The sequence below is a fragment of the Lepus europaeus genome, chromosome 15 (genome assembly GCF_033115175.1).
Source record: "Lepus europaeus isolate LE1 chromosome 15, mLepTim1.pri, whole genome shotgun sequence".
Classification (NCBI taxonomy): Eukaryota; Metazoa; Chordata; class Mammalia; order Lagomorpha; family Leporidae; genus Lepus; species Lepus europaeus.
The window spans coordinates 79358814-79385227 of record NC_084841.1 but is presented as its reverse complement, the minus strand read 5'-3'; the positions used below and the strand labels follow the sequence as shown (position 1 = coordinate 79385227).

Sequence of the window (26414 nt, the reverse complement as noted above, 5' to 3'; positions counted from 1 at the left end):
ATGCCTTTAATCTGAAAAACATACCACTGAAACTGCAGATGCTTTTTCTCCCATGTTTTTCTTCTTCTTCTTCTTCTTTTTTTTTCTTTTTTACAGGCAGAGTGGATAGTGAGAGAGAGAGACAGAGAGAAAGGTCTTCCTTTTTGCCGTTGGTTCACCCTCCAATGGACGCAGCGGCCAGCGCATCTCGCTGATCCGAAGCCAGGAGCCAGGTGCTTCTCCTGGTCTCCCATGCGGGTGCAGGGCCCAAGCACTTGGGCCATCCTCCACTGCCTTCCTGGGCCATAGCAGAGAGCTGGCCTGGAAGAGGAGCAACTGGGATAGAATCCGGCACCCCAACCGGGACTAGAACCCGGTGTGCCGGCGCCGCAAGGCGAAGGATTAGCCTGTTAAGCCACGGCGCCGGCCTAGAATTTCTTAATCCTTGTTTTAATAAATATGGCTGCCATCAAGTTCTACCTAGTCTGTGATACCCAGAGTCTGAAAAATATACTCAGTCCTCTGTTTCCATATGTTATACATTAATAGATTCAACCAGCTGTGAGGAGGAAATATTTTTTAAAAATATTGTACCTGGAGTCGGCTCCATGGCGCAGTAGGTTAATTCTAGGCCTGTGGCACAGGCATCCCATCTGGGCACTGATTCTTGTCCTGGCTGCACCTCTTCTGATCCAGCTCTCTGCTATGGCCTGGGAAAGCAGTGGAGGATGACCCAGGACCTTGGGCCCCTGCACCCACATGGGAGACCAGGAGGAAGCACCTGGGTCCTGGCTTCAGATCGGCACAGCTCCGGCCATTGCGGCCATCTGAGGAGTGAACCAACGGAGGGAGGACCTTTCTCTCTGTCTCTACCTCTCACTGTCTGTAACTCCACCTCTCAAATAAATAAAATCTTTTAAAAAAATATTATACCTATACTGAACATGTACAAATTTCTTCCTTGTCATTATTCCCTAAAGTATACAGTATAACAATTATTTACATAGCATTCACGCTCCATTAGGCATTATAAGTAATACAGAGATGATTTAAAGTATACAGGTAGATGTGTGTATATTATAGGCAAATAATATGCAATTTTTTATAATGGACTTGAGCATCCACAGACTTTGTTATGGGAGGTCCTGGAACCAATCCACCACAGGTATGTGCTGACTGTATAAATAAGCCCTCGACCAATCCGAAGAGATTGTCTACCCCAGAGGTTCTAGTGTGGTGCCCAGATTACTGGCATAAATAAGATTGAGGCTAATACTAGCAGTGTGAACTCTCAGGCCCCAGATAGACTTTTTAATTAAAAATATATGGGGATGATCAGGGTGATTTATGGTCTAACTAGCCTGCCAGTGATTCTGATGCACAGTGAAATATGATTGTGTATTCCAGTGGCTCCCAAATTGCTCTACTTTTTGGCATTACATCTCCATCAGTCAAAGCTGAGACTAGGATAAGGTCAGTGAGGTGCCTAGAGCACAAAATTTAAGGCAAACACTCATTCACAGGGCCCTAATGTCCAAATACATAACCCTGAGAGTTAGAATGTGTCTTTAAATTTTGCACGCTAATCCTAGCCCTTCAGTTACTATTCAGATGACTTGAATCTAAGTGTCACCTACCTCCACTGTGCCTTTTATGGAGGCCAAGGAAATGCCCAAGAAGGTGCAGATGAGGAAAGACCAAAGAAGAAACAAATATGATTACCTCCCAAACTGCACAATTAGATGCTGAATATTTAGTACTGGCTATATGATACGCTGTTTCTTACTCCAACTAATACTCATACTTCAATACGCAATGAAGACAGTTATGACAACCTCAGGAGCAGTTGTGGGAATTATCAGACATATATCATTCTTCTAACATAAAAGCTTATTATGTTTGATAACAAAGTTCTGAACTATCTAAAATGCATGCATTGGGATATCTATGAGTTTCAAACTGTTGTCTTTGGAGCCCCTAAAGGTCAAGGAAAGAAACCTCATGGGTTATTGTGGGGTGGTTGCAATCCTAACCTCCATGGCAACCATAGTGGCTCACCAGATTTAAACATAATAATTTTCACAAAACTCCACTTGGAGACAGTTTCTACCACTGGGGGAAAAAAGACTTAATCTTACAGTGTTACAAATCCAGTTTTAGACTTCCAATATTTTACTACAAATCTGATAAAATATACAAAATTATTTATTTATTTGAAAGGTGAAGGGAGGGAGGGAGGGAGGGAGAGAGAGAAATAAAAATCTAGCTTCCATCTATCTGCTGGTTCAATTCCCAAATGCTTGCAACAGCTGGGGCTGGGCCAGGATGAAGTCAAGAGCCAAGAACTCCATCCAGGTCTCCCATGTGCATGGCAGGGACTCACATACTTGAGCCATCAACAGCTGCCTCCCAGGAGCATTAGCAGGGAGCTGCATAGGAAGAAGAATAGCCATAACTTGAACTGTGCTCTGATACAGGATGCAGGCATCACAAGAGAGAAGTTAACTCACTGCACCACAAGCATGGCCACATACAGAAATATTATTAATGCTGAGTAGAGATCATGTCATCTGGCCTGGAAAATATCAGAATTTGCTTCCACTGTGATCCGAAAATTGGCAGACCACGAAAATCAGAGTAGTGGCTCTCTGCCTTTTCTAAACTACGGAAACGCTTCTGTAAATACAATTTTGGGGAAAGTCCAAAAAATAACAAAGGCAGATCTACTGTTATTAAAAAGAAAGAATGGTACACTCCCCAAAATCTTCCTCCATCTGCACCCCATACCCGTCTTTCTCCAGACCTTCCCCCTCCAGAGAAAACACTAGGACATGTGATATCAAAGTATCAGAAATCACCTGATTGAGATTTAAAAGAAATAGACGTTTTTATATTTTCACCATGAAGAGAGTTAAAGCTTTGTTTTTTTTTAAAAAAAGAGAATATATAAACTAAAATTTCAAAGTGCACCACAATCCTTAGAAATCAGCCACTTCTTTTCAACGAATCATTAAGTTGCCACAATTGAGAAAAGCAGGAAATAGTCAAGGCAATGAAATGTTGCTAACCCCAAACCACTATTTCTACTTATAAGAATATAATGACTTACTATTCTAATGTTAGTGAAAAAATTCCTCCTGCTTTGGATACCAATAGAGAGCTGGTTCAAACAAATTTGGCCTGGGTTCCCATGTACAATTTTCATCTCAAAAACCTTACACAACAACAAAGCATTCTAGAAAAGGAATGGTTTAGGTAGGACAATGTAATTACATAAAATATTTCACCAACCATTATTATGTTGAAAGTATTTGATTTTCTTTACTGAGTTATTTTTCAAATATGATATGAACTCATTTCATACTTAACATTTTTACTAAAATAAATAAACAAGATTTTTCCTAAAATATTTAAACAACCATTTTACTATATGTAAAATACAATATTTTATGAGCATTAAGTTCTATCTAAACTTTGACTTACATTAGTTACTTCAAGAACACTAAAAGCACAATATAGAATTTAGCAACCAAACCAAAAATGTCTGTAACTTTTTCACATATCCATGAGAACTGAAAAAAATATATAATTAACCTAGGAAATTATTGCAGCACTTAAAGGTTTTAAAATCTACTAATAAAAATATTTGTTAGAAGCTGGGCTGAGCCTTGATATTATCATTCCAGAGTTTATGGAAGAGAGAAGTGATCTTTGTAATCATCAGTGTGTCAAAGAATTTCTTCCCCATTTTAATTACAAAAATATAATAATATAGCCCTCATAAGTGAATCCAATAAAGCATACATGGACACATACACTACTTCTAAATATTTTATCCTCTTATATTAATTTGCTATACAAGATTGTACATTAACCTCTTTCTGAAGAAAAGTCTCTCTCACACGTAAAAGAAACTCATACCTGCAAAACTTAATTGTTCATTACATAATTTAAGAATGTGACATTAAAACAAAAGTAGCTAAACATTAAGACTTAACAAGGATAGGTCAGAAAAAAAATTACACTATTACAGGAAAGAAAACCTTTAAAAATTTTTCTAAGAAGTTTGAATTCAAGTAAGAACAGTGTTTTCAATAAACATTACAATGTACCATTTTGTAGGTCTATGTCTTATTCTTAAAGCATTTTGAGGTCTCTAAAAAATATTTTAAAGAAATGACACACACACAAAAAACCCGTGTTATTTCAACTTTTTGATTAAAAAAAATTAGTTTAAAATAGTAGATCGTTAGTTTCCTACCTCATTAAATTAGGTAAACTAAGTCTTAAGTAGTCACCATAGCTGTGTTGTCAACATATTAAATGTTGCCGAGTATCTGATAGTTTAACTGCTACTCTGTGTAATTAAAACTACAAAAAAATCAGAACTGAAAATAATCATTTCAAGCACATTATCAAAATCTGTGTATGCTCATGATTCCACTTTGTTTTCCCCTTAACTACAAAATAATGAAGAATGACTTTTCACTCAAGTAAAATCAATAATAATTTGAGAATAAGATCATGCTTAGAATATACTTTTTGAAGTGATATGAAGAAATAATTTGTAAGAATAATAAAATGCCAAAAGATAAAGGAAATTGCACTTACATCCATAGCTCTTTTAATAAAAGGTATCTGTGTGCCACTGTCCAGATCTTCATTTATAATAAGTCGTCTAGCCCACTGACCCGCCCTGACAACACCACTCCCATGAATTAAAACCATCAGTTTCTGTGGATTTGTCAAAGCATCTTCGCTCATGAAGATGAAACTCTTTGGTTCATTCTCAGTAGCATCTACCTGTAATTGAAAAATAATAATAATACTAATAAATCACTGTTTTCTGATTAGGCATATGCATAAATGAGTGGTCATTACAGAAGTATAGAAGTAAAAATAACAACATATGCATTAGAGATTAACAATCACACAATAGGTGGATAAGCAAGATATGACATTAACTTAAACATTAGAAAAAGAATATTGGAAATATTATTGTATATTTAATATTACATTGTCATTTTAATAACAATTCTGAATGCTTCCTATGGACCAGGTACTGTTGTTTTAAAAGCATTATCCCTTTCAATCAGACTTTCATTAAAGTAGAGCCATTATAACATACACTTATAGATGAAGATATTGAGATTTAGGAAGTTTAAATAGGTTGCCCCAAACCACACTTATTAAATTTATAATTCTATAATGTAATTATAATTATATAAGAATATTGCATATATAACAGAAAAAAGGTTCCAATCGAAAGATACACCTGTTGGAAAAATCATATTATTAACCACAAATACTATCAAACTTTTAAAATTCAAATATATTTTGTTTTATGCGAATAGACTTTCAGCTTTCATTCAGATTGTGAACACAGGATTAAATAACAATTATTTTATGAAGCAGGATCATTTATGTTCTCCAATAACCTTTTTTGGATGAAAAAGTATTTAATGTATTTTGATTATTCTTTATAGTTAAATTTGTAACTAGATGATATATGATTTTGACTTAAAAGATGTAGGAAGGGGTAATTTCCCTATGTCATGGCACACACTTAGTGGTATCCCACATTGGCAGGAGCAGTAACCAAAAATGGAAGCCTCTGTACAGTGGGGTCAGAGTGAGAAGCTGAAGAGTTCTGATGGCTAGTAACACACAGCCCCAGACACAGAGCAGGTCAGTCCACATGCTATGTAATATAACAGCTCTTTACTTTTTCCACAGTGTAAGTTCATACAATTGTAGAGCAAAAAAATACCAATGCCAAAAAATGTTCAGGATTCTCAATGTTCCCCATTAATATACATGGAAATAAAAAAAGAAAATGAATTTCTCTATTTCCAAAACAGACTGGCCTCAGGTACAGGTGCTTAACCATTTGTGTGAACTGTACACACAGCCATTGTTTAGTGAGAACAGAATGGCAATGGGGCTTGAGAAAAACACCTCCCCAAGAATTCCCTCATCCCTTTCCCTGTTTCATTTTCCTCCACAGCATATACCACAATTCAACATATTGTAAGCTTTACTTTGTGTATTTGTTTGTGAATATGTTTATTCACCACTCACTCTCCACAACAGAATATAGTCAGGAAGGCACAAAGTTCTCTGTTTTGTATTCAGCTACATTTCCAGTGTCTAGAACAGAGCCTGCCACACTGTAGGTACTCAGGGGGAATAAATAAACTTTTGGAATAAGGAAATTTATCAAGCATCACCAGTGACATCCTGTAGACAAAAGACTTTTAACCAAATAAGCATCCTCTTAAATGCTTGTAACACTCACCTAGTTCACAAACCATATGTTACAGATGAAATTAATTTGAGGAGGCTGCACAAAGAATTAAAATGACATAACTGTAACTTTATTATTAGCAACTAAAAATGCAGGAAGAGAAGCAGGAAGTGTAAAACAATCATCTCAGTTTCACCTTAGTTGTTATGTCCAGGGAAACCAAATTATGATGATGACAGTGAATGTGAAGTCACACAGAAGAGAGGTGATGACAGACAGAGGAAAACGAAACTGAGAAGAAAAATTCCCTTTTACCTAGGACCATTATATAAAAACAGGCAAATCACACAGTTAAAATAGCTAAAAAATGGAAAATGGTGATAAGAACAAAGGGAAAAAATTAAAAGGCAAAGCTGTCAGCGTACAATAAAAAAGAGTCTACAGAGGTTCTAGCCATTCAATTACCAGAGTATATCTAAACACGCACAAACAAAAGGGCCTCTTAATGTCAGTGAGTCCTTAATGGGGCCTAAAATGGCCATGGAAATGGACATCTATTTATCTTAATGAAAAAACCTGTAGCTATACACTTTCCAGCGGGTTCTGATCACTACCCCTTTATTACTGACTTTTTTTTCTGTTTGACTAAGTCTCTTGTTATCAGGGTTGAGTCAATTCTTTAAACAATGGGATATTGTCATTTTGAACTCCAGAATAATCACTTTAAAACTGGAAGAGTACTTATTTTCAGAAAACAAAATGTAGTTTGTATATACAATAATGCTGCTCAAGAATTTTTAAAAGGTAACTAATTAAGATAGCTATAAATAAATGAATAAATGTTTTACTTCAATATTCAGAAAAACGGACTTTGAAAACATGAGAATATCGTAATTCTCAACAAAAAAACAATAAAGAAGAACAATAAAATCATACTAATAGTAAGTGGGAAGAGCAACATCTGAGTTGGTTATTAGGCGATATTCACCTCAATTTAACCCAAAATTCTGACTCTACATATGGTAACCATAACTTACTCTGTATAAAGTTGTACTAATTTGATGCAGTAAAATACCTGCAGGAATAAAATAAATTTTCATTAACCTAACTGTTTGGAAATGTCTGTTCCAAGGCTACTTGTCTTCAAACAGTGGTAATTCATTAAGCTAAGCTTTCATTAAGGAATACACACAAAGGTCATTCCAGCACACCACTTAACTTTATTGACAAATCAACTTCAAACACCATTAGGTCACTGAGACTGCACCAAACAATTTCTAGGAGTTATCAATTCATTTTGAGATACTAATGAACTTCACTAATTGTGCTGCTTCATTTAAACATGTTGTGTGTAATAAATGGAACTCAAAATTGGAATTCAGATTAGGTGAATTTATGTATCCAATATTCTACAGAAGTACAAGATACAATAACTGAGGATATTCTGTGCCTATTTATGTGATGTGTGAATATGACAGGATCGTGATCTTTACCAGAAAATCGTGGGTTTCTACAAAGTGCTGTCAATTAAATAAAAAATAAATCTTATTTTTATAATACTAAAACCAGTTCATCATCAGGAAAAGAAAGTTTGGTAATACTCTTTTAGTAAAAAGAACTCTTCTCAAAAACAAAACAAAACCACTAGCTCTGAGATTTAAGAAAAATCAGGAGAAAAATAAAAGCTACTGAAGCAAAAATTCACAACTACACTCATTGCATGGTGACTGATGTGAGTTTAAGGATTATATGGAACTTCAAATACTAGAGTTACAGGATTCAATATATTTTTTATATGTAATGATTGTTTTTATTTGTGGAGCACAATGTGAAGACTCTATTAACTGTGTTGTATCAATGAATCAACCTTCGGTTTTTAAAATATCATTCTTCAGAAACTGCAAAAGAAACAAAATTAACATGAAAGGAACCTCAACAAAGTGACAAAATTCTACTCTGAGTTTCCAGAAGACCACAGTCAATACACAGTTTTAGTACAGTAAAGCACAAATTAAAACAGAAGTATAGGCCGGCACTGCGGCTCATTTGGCTAATCCTCTGCCTGTGGCGCCGGCACCCTGGGGTTCTAGTCCCGGTGGCTGCTCTTCCAGTCCAGCTCTCTGCTGTGGCCCGGGAAGGCAGTGGAGGATGGTCCAAGTGCTTGGGTCCTGCACCCACATGGGAGACCAGGAGGAAGCACCTGGCTCCTGGCTTCGGATTGGCGCAGAGCGCTGGCCATAGCGGCCATTTTGGGGGTGAACCAACGGAAGGAAGACCTTTCTCTCTCTCTCTCTCTCACTATCTAAATCTGCCTGTCAAAAAAAAAAAAAAAAAAAGAAGTATAAATCACAAAAAAGACTGACTTATTCACTATCAAAAAACTATTAAAATATTGGCTTTAGTTTATTTCTGAATGAAGGACAGTTTCCAAAAAAACCAAACGGTGAACCAGCTATTATAGAGAACGATGTTTCATTCACTAATAGGTCACAAGGATTTAGAATAGTGTCTAGCACCTACAAGATTCTTAAAGAAATATTTATTGAAAGAATGAATGAAGACTAACAATGAGACCCTAGCACTTGAGGTTACCTACAAAAATTAAATATAAATAAGATTTCTTGGGGTGGGCATTTGAATAGCAATTAGGTCACAGCTTGGAACAACTCTACCCCATATCAGTGCCTCGTTCCAGTCCTGGCTCCTCTGCTTCTGATACAGCTTTCTGCCAATGCACAGTCTGGGAGATCAGATGATACCTTGAGTTACTTGGGTCCTTGCTAACCACAATGGTAGACCCAGGTGGAGTTCCTGGTTCTTGGTTTTGGCCTGGCCTATCATGGCTATCATGGTTATTCGGGCAGTGAGGCAGTGGATACCAGACCTCCTTCTGTCTCTCTATCTCTGTCTCTCTCTAGAGCCTTACAGATCAACACATTTTTAATTTAAAAAAAAGTGGTTTTTTTTTTGTTTTTTTTTTTTTAAACCTAGCTATAGAATCAACTGTGGAGATGGATTAAGAACTCCTCAAACTGTCCAATTAAAAATACAGTATCGGGGCTGGCGCTGTGGCACAGCGTGTTGATGCCCTGGCCTGAAGTGCTGGCGTTCCCATATGGGTGCCAGTTTGAGGCTCAGCTACTCCACTTCTGATCCAACTCTTTGCTATGGCCTGGGAAAGCAGTAGAAGATGGCCCAAGTTCTTGGGCCCCTGCACCTGCATGGAAGACCTGGAAGAAGCTCCTGGCTCCTGGTTTCGGATCGGCGCAACTCCAACTGTTGCAGCCAACTGGGGAGTGAACCAATGGATGGAAGACCTCTCTTTCTCTCTCTCTGCCTCTCCTCTCTCTGTGTAACTCTTTCAAATAAATAAATAAATCTTCAAAAAAACACAGTATCATTCCCTGAGGAATCTGTAAATCTCATGCAAAATTTTATGCAAACAAAATTTTTGATATGCAAAGTTTTGTGCACTAAATGAGTCATTTTTACCAAGTATTTCAGATTCTTATATATCATAAAATCTAAGGGTTGTTATGGACACCAACATCTAATTTAGTCCATCTATCACTTCACATATAAAATTACTATGTCTTAACTTGAAAGCTTAATATTTTGTTTTAAATGAAAAACAAAAAGGATTTTTGTTCTTTTGAGAATTTGAGTCTGAGAACAAATCTCAAACTTTTTCACTCTGAAATGGCAAAATATGAAAAAAAATCTCAAAAAACTGTTCTGCCAGGAGTAGTGTTAAAACAGAAAGGACCAAGAATGAATTTGGGAATGTGCAGAGGTAACATATTATGTGTAGAAATAAACCATGTTTTTAAAAATCAAGAAATATTTATAGTGTCTAATCCAACAAAATATGCATGGATTTATTCAAATAAATAAAACACCCAGTGGAATGAGAAAGGAGAGGAAAGGATAATCCTTTTTACCATGACACCAGTTTCTAAAAGACTGGAACTTATTATTTCTTTTCAATACACTGAAGAGTATTACTTTATAAGAACTATTGTGCACAGTGGAATCAGGTATACTAACAGGAATTTAAAGCTATCTTTATCAATATCAACACATTAGGACCTTTACATTTACACTTACCACAATTAATCTAAAACAAAACTCTATTTTCTGAATTGAAAATTATTTTACTTAAGGAATGCAATGCATTATAGAATTAACATTATTTTAAAATTGGACTTACTGGAATAGATATTTTTTTCAAATTACAGTCCTTTTCCAGGAGCTCATATACATACTTCGTGATGATCTAAGGAGCAAAGAAATAACATTAAGATTAATGTCTTAATTAAGATATAATGTCATATATTATCAAAATTGATATAAGTTTTGGTAAATTATTGGAAGTTATTCATGTGAGTGAATATCTCTTCAGATTGGGATATTTTGACACTACATTAAAAGACTCCTTTTTGATTCAGTACCTGTAACAGTTTACTTCCCCATGCTGTATGAATAATTATGTACCTTATACTAAGGATTAAGAACAGTTAACCTAAACTCACAAAAAAAAATATATAGGGCTTTCTTTTTCAAGGGAGTCCAAGATATTTCAAACAGAAAAGAAAATATTACTGTTTGTGGGGGACAAAAACAATGTCCCACTCCGCAAAGATGTCTATTTCCTAACTGCTGGAGTTAATTCCTAGGAATGTGTTATGCTACATGGTAAAATACCTGCATATATGGTTAGGTTAAGGACCTTAAGAAGACCAGATTATCCTGTTTTATCCAGGTAAATGTATTATAATCATAAAAATCTTGAAGTTAGAAGATTACAAAAGAACAGTGCCAGAGGGAAGTGAAGTGAGATGGACTCCACAGCTTGTCGTTGGCTTTGATGGGGGAGAAAAGACAACACAAGGCAACAAATGTGGGAGCCTCTAGAAAGTGAGAGAACTTTTAATTTACATCCAGTAAGAAAATGAGACACCTCAGTCCTGCAGCTGCAAGGAAGTGAGCTCTGCCAACAAAGCAAAGAGGCAGTGAACAGATTCTCCCCCAGAGCTTAAAACAGCCAGGCCATACCTTGATTTCAGTTCAGTGAGACTCATATCGAACTTCTGATCTAAAGAACTGGGAGATAATAAACTTGTACTGCTTTACGCCATCACTCTTAGGTAATTTATTAGAGCAGCAATAGAAAACCAATAGGCTATTCCTATTAAGGAAGGCCAAGAGTGAGAAAAGGGATGTTTGCAATAAAAGCAAATAGGCACTAGATGGTTTGAATGGTCATTTTAAGAAGTTTATCTCCTCCCCCAAACGTCTTTACTTATCTATGCAAAATACCTCAGAGAATAATTTTAGCAGCAACAAAATTAAAAGTCAAATTTTATGAAATAAAATCAGAAGATGATTTTTTTTTTGGAAAATTGAGATGTCAATTGCTTTATTGCTATATTCCACAATCTAAAATAGATTCTTTATCCTGCTTTCTTTAAGAAGTCCAAAATTCTTCTATGTATATGAATTCACTTCATTTTAGAAACAGTATATTACATGTATGCTTGAAAAGCTTTACTTGGCTGGTATTATAATTTAAAAGTTATGATGTTACACTGGAATTAAGTAATAATCATTAATCAAACAGTATTCTTACATCTCAATGTACTAGTTACAATTATGCTCATTATGCTTTTACCATAAAGTAATGATACTGCAGACTTGAAAGAGTAAACAAAAAATATGTAGGTTTAGACTAAATATGTGTATAAAGTTATACAATGGTCTGCCATTTTAAGAGAAATAGCTTAAGTAAATGAGATTAGGTAAAATGAGTAGCTTAACATTTCTGAAAATTTCCTATGAAATCATAAAATATCCTTACATTTAAAACAACAACAAGCCAATCAAAGTTAATTCAAAATCAAATGAATTTTATCAATATGTAAAATACTTCAGGAACAATTTGAGAATTTAAAAATTAAACTATTGTAGCAGTGCATACTTCATAGCAATATAACTGTAATATTACAGTTAATTTTCAGTTTTCATACTACAGGATAATGCAAAAGAATTCTAAAACTGGTTATATTTGGTTTTGAAATATATTACAGGCCGAATATATACTCTGGATTTGCCATATATCAAATTAAATAATGAAGCCATGTATCAAGTAAGAGTTAAAGAAACACTAACTTTCTTGTCTATTTTGCCTTGACCTCAAATTCCTGACTGTAGAAGAAAAGCCACCATAAACTAAAATGGCCATTTCTTAGGTAGCTCTCTCTGCAGATCATAAGTCAATTTATTTCAGGCCACTCTCCCTGCCCCACCCCAATCCTGCAAGGTAGGGCAGAGCAACCCACTCTCCATGTTCCCCTCAACATGCCTGAACGTTATTATACCACACACTAGCTTGGTATCATTTACCTGTCACTTGACTAGTCTTCGAACACAATGATTTGGGTATCCCATTTTTATCCCTCTTTATACTCACAGGGTACTATCTGGCAAGTTGAGCATGCTTTAAAATGGTACAAGAATTCTTCTCATTGTCCCTCCTGTCTTCACCTTCTGAGGAAGGTAAGTGTTTCTTATTTTAAAAAATCTTTTCTAATTTCTGAATCAAGGCTAAGGAAAAAAGTGTTAAGGATTCATTCATTGCCTTCCAGACTGCATAAGATTGCAATCTGCATTTAGACAAATTAAAAAATGAAAAGATAATTTTGAAAAGGAGATACAAAAATGTATTTCTATTCAAATATCATGTGTTCAAGTAGTCACTGGAAATGGTGTCCATAGATGAAAAGAAAAGGCTTAAGAGGCTAACTATGTTTTAAAATTTTATCTTCATCTAGTAAGAAACACAGGAACTTCCAGTTTCTAGTTGGAAAATTTCAAACACATCAACAGGGTTCCTGTTAAATACCAAGGGATTGCAACTAAAATTATAACACTCATGTCATACGTAAGGACTCTAGGAAAATCCAATGATGATAGGAAACATAAAAACAAGGACACTAAATGAAATTTTAGCCTCTGACACCCAGCTACAGCAAACAACACTATCTAATTCTTAACTACATAAACATAAAACTTCACACTAAAGACCAATCCACCTGACTTGTTTTACCTATTACATCACGTAAGGCTTTCAATAATCAATCAACAGGATGCCAAAAGGCAAAATGAACAACAATAACAAAAACCCCCCACAGTCTGAAGAGAAAAAAACATCAAAACCAGACTAAGATATGGCAGAAACATCGGAATTCTCATATTGCAAATTTAAAACAACTATGATTGATATGCTAAGGACTTTATTGGAAAAGTGGACAACATACAAGAACAGATGGTAATGTAAGCAGAAACACCCCTTATTAATGATCAAAAAGAAATACTAGATCAAAATCATCATAAGAGAAATGAAGAATGCCTTTGATGGGCTCATGAGATTGGATACAGCCAAAAAAAAAAAAAAAAAAATCAGCAACTTGAAGGAACGTCAGTTGAAACTTAGAAACCTTAAAGGGGAAAGAAAAAAGAATGAGAAGATGGAACTGAGTATTTGAGAATTACAGAACACTTACAGAAGGTACACCATATGTAAAATGAGAATACAAGAAGAAAAAGGAAGAGAGCAACAATCTGAGGTAACAGGGCTTGAAATTCTCAAAAATCACAAACACACAAAGAAAATAGATCCAGGTAGTACAGAGAACAGCAAACAGGATAAATCTTGAAAAACTACACCTAGCCACATCACATTCAAATTGCAGAAAGACAAGGAGAAAATCTTGAAAGAAGTTGGGAGTGGGAGCCAAGGGAGATATCACACCTTCAGAGGCACAAGGATAAGCGTTAACATTGAACTTCACTTAGAAACCATGCAAGTAAAAGGAGAGTGGAACGAAATATTCAAGTTGTTGAAAGGAAGAACATCAGTAATCTAGAACTCTGTACCTTGCAAAATTATCCTTCAAAAGTGAAGGAGAAATAAAGGCTTTCTCCAATAATAATTGCAATTTTTTTTCTGCCAATAGACAAACTTTACAAGAAATGCTAGAAAGTTATTTCAGCCGGCGCCGCAGCTCACTTGGCTAATCCTCCGCCTGTGGCGCCAGCACCCCGGGTTCTAGTCCCGGTTGGGGCGCCGGATTCTGTCCCGGTTGCAGGAAGGCAGTGGAGGGTGGCCCAAGTGCTTGGGCCCTGCACCCGCATGGGAAACCAGGAGGAAGCTCCTGGCTCCTGGCTTCGGGTAGGCACAGGCGCTGGCTGTAGCGGCCATTTAGGGGGTGAACCAACGGAAGGAAGACCTTTCTCTCTGTCTCTCTCTCACTGTCTAACTCTGCCTGTCCAAAAAAAAAAAAGTTATTTCAGAGATAAGGAGAATTTTAAAAATCCAGAAATTTGGATATACATAAAGAAATTAAGAATTTAAAGACAGAAATGGTTTAAAAATCTTTCATTTTTCTCATTTTTCAAGTGAACTAACCAATAGTTTGTTCAAAACAGTAATAGCAAAATATATATATGGTGATTGTAGCTTATAGATAATTGAAATGAATGATAGCAATGTTACAAATGACAAAGAGGGAGGAACTAATAAAACTCTGTAGTAAGGTACTTTTACTACCCATAAAGAAGTTTCCTATTATTTGTAAGAAATATGGAGAAAAAATTTTACCACACCTAATTTGCATGGATTAATTTTTAGTCTTAAGAAATGGTCATACAGATAAAATTAAATAAATCCACAATGGAACAGACAGGAGAATAATTCTAAATAGCTATATATTCATGGAATAAATCCTTGGGCTACTGATAGCATAATGCCCACTAACAGTCTACCTAAACATTTTTCTCTGATCTCAGAGTTCCTCCACCTAAGGATTAAAGGAAGAACAGGGGAGGAGTGGGCATTTGGTTAGGAAAGGGTTTGGGTTCTGGTCCCAGCTGCTCCTCTTCTGATCCAGCTCTCTGCTGTGGCCTGGGAAAGCAGCAGAAGATGACCCAACTCCTTGGGCCCCTGCACCCACATGGGAGACCAGGAGGTAGCTCCTGTCCTGGCTCCTGGCTTTGGATCAGCTCAGCTCTGGCTGTTGAAGTCATTTGGGAAGTGAATCAGCGGATGGAAGATCTCTCTCTCTCTCTCTCTCGCTCTCGCTCTCGCTCTCGCTCTTGCTCTCTTGCTCTTGCTATCACTCTTGTTGTATAACTCTGTCTTTCAAATAAATAAAAATAAATCTTTTAAAAAAAGATTACTATTGAAGGGTTGGGAGAAGTTAACACTAAGAAGCCTCCCAAAAGGTGCTTTGGACTCCTTTGAGACTGGATAAAGAAATATAACTGACAAATGCCTAAACAGATTAGAGGAGATGTAAATATTTTAAATACAAACTTAATATTTATAATTTGATGGCCCAACTTTCTCTCTTTCTTACTCTGAAGAAACTGTCTCAATAGGGCCAGAAAGATTCATAACGATAACAATATTTTTCACAAATTATTACTATGTGAAATAAACATTTGTAAATTAGGTCCAACAGGAAAGCAAGGACCTCAGCTGGAAGCACAAAACTCCAATATCCACATATCATCAGACATATCAGTTGGTAGAGATAACATACAAATTCTAAGAGAATCCAGACTTTGATTGTAAGGGTAGATGAACTGTACCAAAAGGAACAGAATTAAATATATTTAAAGTCTTCAAAAGGATCATCAAAAATAAACATTATTAAAAAATGCCTGGGCTGGCCCTGTGAGGTAGTTTAAACCAGAACCTGCAGTGCCAGCATCCCATATCGGCACCAGTTCAAGTCCTGGCTACTCCAATTCTGATCTAGCTCCCTGCTAATGCATCTGAGAAAGCAGTAGAAGATAGCCCCAGTGCACCTACATGGGAGATCAAGAAGAAGCTCCTGGCTCCTGGCTTCTTACCAGCCCAGCTCCAGTCATTGCGGCCAACTAGAGAGTGAACCAGCAGATGGAAGACCTCTCCCTCTCTCTCTCTCTCTGTACTCTGCCTTTCAAATAAATAAAATTTTTCAAAAACACATGGATTTCAAAATATTTTTCACAAAGATAAACTTAATTAATATTATCTAATTATCTAATATTAACTTATCTAATATTAACTCTACTATTCACCAACTTTTTGAAGTACTCTCCTAACTATGAATTTTGTTCTCTTGCCATCAAAAATCTCAGAAAACAGACTCAAAAGTCTTCTTGAATTATAAAACATGAACTAAATCTGTAAAAAGAATTGAGAAACAATTTTAAGACATTTTAAAAGAAAATATTTCAAACATGTAAGCATTAAGCAGAATTTTCAAAAAAAGCTGGGCTAATCAAGAGCTATTAGTAGAAATCTACTTCTAATTTATCTTTCAGACATGAGTGCCTGAGAGATCCAATCTTGCCTCTACTTCTGATAGAGCTTCCTGCTAATGCACCTGGGAGGCAGGAGATAGATGAAGTACTTGAGTCCCTGTCACCCACAGAGACCCAGATGGAGCTCTTGGCTCCGGAATTCATCTTGGCCCTCATCTTGGCCCAGCCCCAGCTGTTGTGGGCATTTGGGGAGTGAACTAGGGAAGAAAGATTTCCTTACCTCCCTCTTTTCCTCCCTTCTCTCCTGCTCTCTGTGGCACTCAGTCTTTCAACAAATAAATAAATAACAAATGAAATTATGTGTAACTATTATAATGAAATAATTTAATTTCAGTTCTCTGCTTATATTATATATATAATATTTATATTAGATCCTTATAAAACTTGAAAATAGTTTAGTTTTAGATAAGCATCATCTTTCCACATTATTCACTTGCTTGGGAAGTCTTGATTAGTAAACTAGAAATTTCCTTATAAATTTATAGGCCAAAGGAGTCATTTTAGCAGTCTGATTAATCACAAATATATTATCCCAAATGTAAATGAAATCTGATATTACGAGGTCTTACTATATGTGTCGGAAATTTAATATTTTGGAAATAGACTTCTTTTAACATAACTTTTACTATGATTATATCTACTCTGTTATTCAGTTTCACTTTATTGATAAAAATGGCATTTAAAAAACCCCCAGAGCTTTTAAGAAACCAGTCTTACACATTTCATCTCTAAACAAAGTGCAATTGGTAGGAGACTGTACCTTTAAGCAATGACTTGATTCAGAACATGTTTATCCCCAAAGCAGTATGTTAGGAACATTCACACAGTACGATTTTTACCTTCAGGGCCAAGCAATTTATGGTTCAACAGCATCAGATTTAGTAGTGTAGCAGCAGGATAATGTAGTACTCCTAATAGTATTAAAAGTTATGAAAGCTGTATATTGAATTTAGTATTACAGATTAATTTGTCATTTATAAGCAAAATGGGAAAATGTATAATTATGAAGCTTAAAACAAAAACTATTTATGATCAAATATTAAAAAATCCATTTTTGAAAAATATTAACTTTTGATATTTAGACAAAAGAAACAACCCTGCATGTATTAGTAATTTTATTTTCTATTTTACATTGCTCTTTTGCTTTAGATCAGTATCTTATAAATCACTTTAAAAATTTTGCTTAATTACTATTTTTAGTTCATGAAGGCAAATTTACTCTAATTCATTGTTAATTACTACATTTTGATTTTATCTTTTATTTTCTTCTTTCCATTTATGTTGTCTTTTCTATGCTTCTTTCTTTTCATATCTTTTAGTAGATTAGGTTTCCTTTAATCCAGTCTTTCTGATATAAATGTTATACCCTCGGGAGGGTGCTGTGATGCAGCACATTAAACCATAACTTGGGACACCTGCATCCCATACTGGTACAGGTTTCAGTGCCAACCACTCTGCTTGCAATCCAATTACCACTAATGCACAGCAGATGATGGCCCAAAAACGTGGGCCCCTGCCTCCCACATGGGAGACGGGGATGGAGTTCTTGGCTCCTGGCTGTGGTCTGGCCCAGCCCCAGCTGTTGTAGGCATTTGGGGAGTGAACCAGCAGATGGAAGTGCTTTCACTCTCTTGTGTGCTCACACTCCCCTTCTCTGTCTCCTGTTCTGTTACTCTACCTTTCAGAGAAATGAATAATACATCTTTAAAAAAAATGAAAGTTTTGGGGCTGGTGTTGTGGCATAACAGGTAAAGCAGCCGACAGAGAAGCAGGCATCCCATGTGGGTGCCAGTTTGAGTCCTGGCTACTTAACTTCCAATCCAGCTCCCTGCTAATGGCCTAAAAAAAAAAAAAAAAAGGAAGATGGCCCAGTGGGAGACCTAGATGAAACTCCTGGCTCCTGACTTTGGCCTGGCTTATCCTGGGCTGTTGCAGTCATCTGGGGAACCAGGAGATGTAAGATTTTCTCTCCTTTTAAGTCTTTCAAAATAAAAAAATAAACCTTTAAAAAAAGGTTACACATTCTAGAGTTCTATTTCTCTTGTGACATCTCTATAGTTTTAACATGACTATCTGGCACACTGAAGTCTAAAACTAATGCCCTTCTTTTCCTCTTGAATAGCTGAGCAGTTTTATTTTTATACAGTGTATTCATCTCATCTTGGTATTGCGCTTTTTTGTTGTTGTGTTATCTAACTAATGTTTGTTTAGATCACTCATATGTTTATCTATTACTTTACTCAGACTCCTTTTTTTTTAAAAGATTTCTTTCTTTATTTTTTGAAAGGCAGAATTACAGAGAGACAGAGACAAAGAGAGAGAAGTCTTCTATCTGCTAGTTCACTCCCCAAATGGCCTCAACAGCTGGAGCTGAGCCAATCTGAAGCCAGGAACCAGGAGCTTCCTCTGGGTTTCCCACATGGGAGCAGGGGCCCAAGGACTTGGGCCATCTTCCACTGCCCTCCCAGGCCAAAGCAGAGAGCTGGGTCAGAAGCGGAGCAGCTGGGACATGAACCGGCACCCACATGGGATGCCAGCTCCACAGGCAGTGGCTTTACACGCTACGCCACAGCACTGGCTCCTCAATATTCCTTCTTCATTACATCTCTCATTTTCTTGTTAACTCAGTTTTCTTCATTAGTTTTTTAAGTAAAGATAGACTATCAGCTTTTTTTCTGAAAATATCTCTATCTGGACACAATTCTGAATGGCAGTTTTATTTGGACATGCAATTCTAGATCAAATTATTTTCTCTGGTGTCTTCTGGTTTCTGTAGCTGTTTCTCTTGTCAGTCTAGCTGCAGCTATAGGTTATCAGGCTTCATTCTCTGATTTTTTTATAATTGTGACTAAACCTGTGATATGTCACAGATTCACTATAATACCTAGATGAAGGTTTTGGCTTATTTATCCCCTGAGGACTCAATTTTTGTTCTCAATCTTTCATAACTCAAGACAATTCAAATACTGTATATTCAAATTAATTTCTGCTCTCATTCTCTTCCTCTATGACCCTATAAATGAGAAGACTGCAAAAAGCTCATGGATAACAGATTTTTAAAATGAGTTTATTTTGGTGCAAAAACAAATTGAAATCCGTGCAGATTTTTTCTTACATGCATATCCATGAACTTTTCAAAGACCCCCAATATATCAGCATATTTATCTCTTATATCCAAATTTACAGAAGTACAAAAATATGGATACTTACCTGCATGTGCATACACAGACACACATATGCATATATCTGTTAAGAACACATAAGCAATACCACCACCAGCAATGAACAAATCTTGGCTTTACAAATAGTTCGTTAGCTCTCATTGGAAAAGAAACTGGTCCAATGCTTTGAACAGCAAAAGTACAAAATAAAGTAAGAAAAAACATTTTTTGCATAATAAGTTAATACTGAAAGATTATTTATTTATTTATTTATGTGATTTACTTTGGAGGCAGAGCTACAGAGAGAGGGAGAGACAGACAGAGAGAGGTATTCATCTGCTGGTTCACTCCAAAATGGCCGTAATGGCCAGAGCTGCACCCATCAGAAGCCTTGTTATGGGTCTCCCATGTTGGTGCACGGGCCTAAGAACTTGGGCCATCTTCTACTGCTTTCCCAGGCATATTAGCAGGGAGCTGAATTGGAAGTGAAACAGCTGGGACTTGAACCAGAGACCACATGGGATACCAGCACTGCAGGCGGAGGGTTAACCTACTATGTCACAGCACTGGCTCCTCATTAAGAAATCTTAAAGGAATATAAAAACCTGCTTGATGAGCATCCTTCTATCCAAATCTGAGACGATTCAGGCATCAGAATAATGATAGTAATGGATTAGATAGCCAATTAAACAAAAGAATCCATCAGTCCGTAACAAAATAAATAAAGAGTAAAAGGAAGGAGGATGGACAGCTCTCATACCAAAATGCTAACGTATAAGGAAAAAATGGTAGAAAATCATGAACATATGCTAAAATTAGTAGGTAAAAACTTCATGGTCTCAAGCAAAATTTTCCTCCCAATTACTAATTAGTTACAAAGACAGAAATAACAGTAATTTTACAAGGGGACCTGGAAGACACCACCAATATTGGAACAAGCCAAGATCACTTGCTCTTGTTAACATGTTTGGAAGATAAAAGATCACTTCTAAAGTACTTCTGCAAAAAATGAATAATCTGAAAACATAAGAAAGATGGTGGTATAGCAACAGGACATTTTGACTCACACAGGGAAAAATAGATAGTTAACAAGCAGAGGGGATACAGGCCAGCGACGGAATCGAGAGAAGTTTGCTCAGAGTAGCTCAGGAGTCCACCAGAGACTGCTCAAGTGCATGCTAAGGGAGAAAGGAGGAAGGAGAAGTGGCAGAAATGCAAAGAAGATGCAGTGGATAGACAGAATGAGGAGACTGGCACTACGACCTCAGCGACCAGTGAGAGGTTGCAAGTCCAGGGAGCTGTGGATAGCAGCAGAAGGGGAAGCTTGGCAGACTGCGTTTGAAGCTCCAAGCAGAAAGAAGGAGAAATCATAGGGGAACAAATGGAGAGGTTGGGCACGCCACGGTCCATCTATGTCTCTCCCTTCCCCTGAACCAGACCTACAGCTGGTGGAAAGAAGCCATACTGATTGTTTACATTTTCGAGTATAAGCAGGGGCCTGCCGCATTTGCCTTGCATGCACACACCAATCAACTGGCCAATCAAATACAATAATACATCAGAAAGATCATTCACCCAGACCAAGTGGGATTTATTCCTGGTATGCAGGAATGGTTCAACATTCACAAATCAATCAATATGGTACATCACATTAGCAAACTGAACAAAAATCATATGATTATCTCAATAGATGCAGTGAAAGCATCTGACAAAATACATTGCCCTTTCATGACTAAAACTCTAAGCAATTTGGGTTTAGAAGGAACATTCCTCAACACAATCAAGGCAATTTATGACAAACCCATGGCCAGCATCATATTAAATGAGGAAAAGTTGGAAGCATTCCCATTAAGATCGGTACCAGACAGGGATGCCCACTCTCACAATTGCTATTCAATATAGTCCTGGAAGAAAAAGAAATCAAAGGGATACAAATTGGGAAGGAGGAAGTCAAACCAGCCTATTTGCAGATGACATGATTCTATATATACGGGATCCAAAAAACTCCACTAAGAGACTATTGGAACTCATAGAAGAGTTTGGTAAACTAGCATGATATAAAGTCAATACACAAAAATCAACAGCCTCTGTATACACAGACATGTGTATGGCTGAGAAAGAACTTCTAAGTTCTTCTAAGTTCTAAGTTCATTTAAAATAGCTATAAGACATTCTCTTCAGATTCAGAAAAAATTATGCTGATATTCATATGGAGGCACAGGAGATCTTGAGTAGCTAAAGCAATCTTGTACAACAAAAAACAAAGCCAGAGGCATCACTATACCAGGTTTCAAGACATACTACAAGGCAGTAATAATCAAAACAGCCTGGTACTGGTACAAAAACAGATGGGTAGACCAATGGAACAGAATAGAAACACCAGAAATCAATCCAAACATCTACAACCAACTTATATTTGACCATGGAGTTAAAAACCAACCCCTGGAGCAAGGACAGTCTATTCAACAAATGGTGCTAGGAAAACTGGATTTCCATATGTAGAAGTATGAAGCAAGACCCCGACCTTACATCTTATACAAAAATCCACTCAACATGGATTAAAGATCTAAATCTATGACATGACACCATCAAAGTAATTAAGAACATTGGGGAAACCCTGCAAGATATTGGCACATGGAAACAGTTATTGGAAAAAGACCCCAGAGGCACAGGCAGTCAAAGCCAAAATTAACAAAAAGGATTCCTTCAAATCAAGAAGCTTCTGTATGGCAAAAGAAAAGTCAGGAAAGTGAAGAAGAAACTGATGAATGGAAGAAATTATTTGCAAACTACGCAACTGATAAAGGAGTAATAACCAGAATCTACAAAGAGATCAAGAAACCCCACAACAAAACAAACAACCCAGTTAAGAGATGAGCAAAGGACTTAAACAGACATTTTTGAAAAGAGGAAATCTAAAAGGCCAAAAAACACATGAAAAAATGTTCAGGATCACTCACCTTCAGGGAAATGCAAATCAAAACCACAATGAAGTTTCACCTCATCCCATTTAGAATGGCTCTCAGACAGAAATCAACAAACAACAAATGTTGGCAAGCATGTTGGGTAAAATGTACCCCAATCCACTGCTGCTGGGAATGTAAACTGGTAAAGCTACTAGGGAAGACAGTATGGAGATACCTCAAAAATCTGAATATAGTCCTACCATATCACCTAGCCATCCCATTCCTGGGAATTTACCCAGTAAACAAAAGAGCTATCTGCACCTTCAAGTTTATTGCAGCTCAACTCACAATAGCTAAGACATGGAATTAACCTAAATACCCATCAACTGAAGACTAGATAAAGAAATTATGGGATATGTACACTATGGAATACTACATAGCAGTAAAAAAAATGAAATCTGGTCATTTTCAACAAAATGGATCGATCTAGAAAACTTCATACTTAGTGAAATAAGCCAGTCCAAAGGGACAAATACTGTATCTTCTCCCTGATCTGTGAAAACTAAAAGCACACCGAAAATGAAAGCTGTAGAAGTGAAATTGACACTGAGAAACAATGAATTGAACAGTCCTCATCTTGACTGTTGAGAAACAGTTTTTTAAATTTTTTTCTCTTCTTCATACTATATGTTGAACTCTTTACTTACCATAGAGTTAATCATATGTATACAAAGTCAATTGAAAATAGATCTCAGTAAAAAAGAAGAGGGGGAATAAGAGAGAGAGGAGGAAGTTTATAACTGTAAAGCTGTACAGTTCTACATACAGTCCTACAGACTTACTTCTAAAAGTAGGTTAAAAACTTGTCATGGACTCCAAATCCCATTAAAATTGGTGGTAAAAATGCTATCTTAATTGTTAAACAGATCATATTAAGTGTTAAACTGAACATATAGATAGGATTAAGTGTTTTCAAGAGATCATATAAATAGCATCAAGTGCCTGGTAATAATAGCAGACAGAATTAAAAAGGAGGGAATGTCCAACCCATAGAATGACAACCCATTGAATAACAACCACTTTAAGTAACACTCTGACCTCAAAATCAGCATTTGGATCTGGCTGAAAAGTCCATGAGAGCATCGCAGGCATGCAAGCCAAGACATTGTGGCAAAAAATATCGTACATGAAGGACCTCTGTGAGTGAGACCCCAGTGGAAAGAAGGGGCCAATAATGAAGGATGTATTTTTCTCTGAAGGGAGGAGAGAATTTCCATTTTGCTTACTGCCTTTTTCAAATACTGATGGAGTTTGTGGTCACAAAAGGATTCCATAGCCCTGGCAGTTCATGTCAAGAGCCTCAGGTGATCACTGACATCATAATTAAGAGTGTTAATTGTTAAATTAACAACAGAAGTCACTGTGGACTTACTCCTCATGTAGGACCTCTGTCCTTAATGAGTTGTACTATGAGAATTAACTGCAAAACTTGTTCTCAAACAGTACTTTATACTTTGTGTGTCTGCGTGGGTGCAAACTGTTGAAATCTTTACTTAGTAGAGAGTTGGTCTTCTATATATAAAATTAATGAACCTGAATGAAGAATGGGATGGGAGAGGGAATAGGAGGTGGGATGGGAGTGGGGATGGGACGGTGGGTATAGGGGGAAGAACCACTATATTCCCAAATTTGTACCTTGAAATTTGCATTCATTGAATAAAAGCTTTTTAAATTTTTTTTTATTTGACAGGTAGAGTTATAGACAGTGAGTGAGAGAGAGAGAGAGAGAGAGAGAGAGAAAGGTCTTCCTTCAGTTGGTTCACTCCCCAAATGGCCACTACAGCCGGCGCTTCACCGATCCGAAGCCAGGAGCCCCTTCCTGGTCTCCCGTGTGGGTGCAGGGGCCCAACCACTTGGGCCATCCTCCACTGCTCTCCCAGGCCACAGCAGAGAGCTGTACTGGAAGAGGAGCAAGTGGGACTAGAACCTGGTGCCCATATGGGATGCTGGCACCACAGGCAGAGGATTAACCAAGTGAGCCACAGTGCTGGCCCCTGAATAAAAGCTTAAAAAAAAAAAGAAAGAAAGAAAAAGTAGGAGAAACTAAAATTGAGGGCCATTCTACAAATGACCTATACCTCTCAAAAGATGTCAAGGTTCGAAAAGATAAAGGCAGAATTTCAAAATCAAAGAGAATAAAAAGGCATGACAACTAAATGCAACATGTAAATCTGGATTTGATTTTGGACTTAAGGAAAATTAGCCTTTTTAAAAAACATTTATTTGGCCAGTGCCACAGGTCAATAGGCTAATCTTCCCCCTGTGGTGCCGGCACACTAGGTTCTAGTCCCGGTCGGGGCGCTGGATTCTGTCCCGGTTCCTCCTCTTCCTGTCCAGCTCTCTGCTGTGGCCCAGGAGTGCAGTAGAGGATGGCCCAAGTGCTTGGGCCCTGCACCCCATGGGAGACCAGGAGAAGCATCTGGCTCCTGCCTTCAGATCAGCGCGGTGTGCTGGCCACAGCGCGCCAGCCGCGGCGGCCATTGGAGGGTGAACCAACGGCAAAGGAAGACCTTTCTCTCTCTCTCTCCTACTGTCCACTCTGCCTGTCAAAAAAAAAAAAAATTATGTATCTATTTGAAAGTCAGATTTACACAAAAAGACAAGAAGAGGGAGGAGGGAGGGAGGGAGAGGGAGAAAGAGAGAGAGGGAGAAATCTTCCACCTGCTGGTTCACTCCCCAATTGGCAGCAACGGCTGGGGCTGAGCCAATCCAAAGCCAGGGGCTTCTTCTGAGTCTCCCATGCGGGTACAGGGACCCAAGAACTTCAGTTGTCTTCTACAGTTTGCCCATAGTAGGGAACGGGATTAGAAATAGAGCAGCTGGGACTCAAACTGACACCCATATAGGATGCTGGCACTGCAGGCGGCAGCTTTATCTGCTAAGTCTCAGCACCGTCCCCGAAAATTAGCAATTAAATGTATTATGGAACAATTTGTAAAATTAAACATGGTCTATGGACTGATAATATTATATCAATGTAACATTTACTGATTCTAATAATTGTACCATAGTTATGAAGAGGATGTTCTTGTTCTTAAGAAATATACACCAATATTTTAGTGGTAAAAAGGAAAATGTTTCCAACTTCTTCTTAAATGATGCATTAAAACATTAAATAAGTAATCAGGCAATATTTCTGTAAGTGTAAAGATTTATCAAAACAAAAATTTACTTTAAAATTTCTCAAACTGTTCATACTCCTAATTCAGAGAATACTGACAAAGTATCTTTTTCCAGAAGTTATTTCAATAGAAACATGGCAGATACAAGTAATCAGAATTCCCTAAAACATTCTAATTTCTTGAAATGTTACATGAGTCCAAACGTACTTAGGGATAATTTTCACTCAGTATTGTTTGTCAACATCAAGACTACTGGAATAAGTTCTATTTTGCTGTTTGTGACAATGTTAATCCGTCACCTAAATTTCTCTTAATTTCCCTTTACTTCATTTCTCAAAACTCAATTCAAGTGCTATCTCCTATCTGAAGTTTTTACTAATTGTGCCAAAGAACTCTACCTTTCTTACAACACCTTGCATTCTACCATGACTAACTCATATTCTCACTTGCCTACTAAATTATAAGCATCCAAGAAGCAAGAATATCTTACTTCAATGACACTGACTATAGGTACATTATACAAAAAATGAAAAAATTGAATTGGGAGTACTTGCAGACATGTGGTGCT

General features: G+C 36.9%; 1 protein-coding gene across 2 annotated transcripts in view; it reads right to left on the bottom strand.

Moving 5' to 3' along the window:
- ARB2A (ARB2 cotranscriptional regulator A) overlaps positions 1-26414 on the bottom strand; it is a 483367-nt gene that overhangs the window by 335720 nt on the left and 121233 nt on the right. For both annotated transcript variants that reach the window (XM_062211883.1, XM_062211884.1), the window contains 2 exons: positions 10437-10502; positions 4591-4782 (listed from right to left, as the gene is read on the bottom strand). In XM_062211883.1, coding sequence (XP_062067867.1) covers positions 4591-4782; positions 10437-10502 — 258 coding nt within the window. The remainder of the gene's footprint in view (positions 1-4590; positions 4783-10436; positions 10503-26414) is intronic.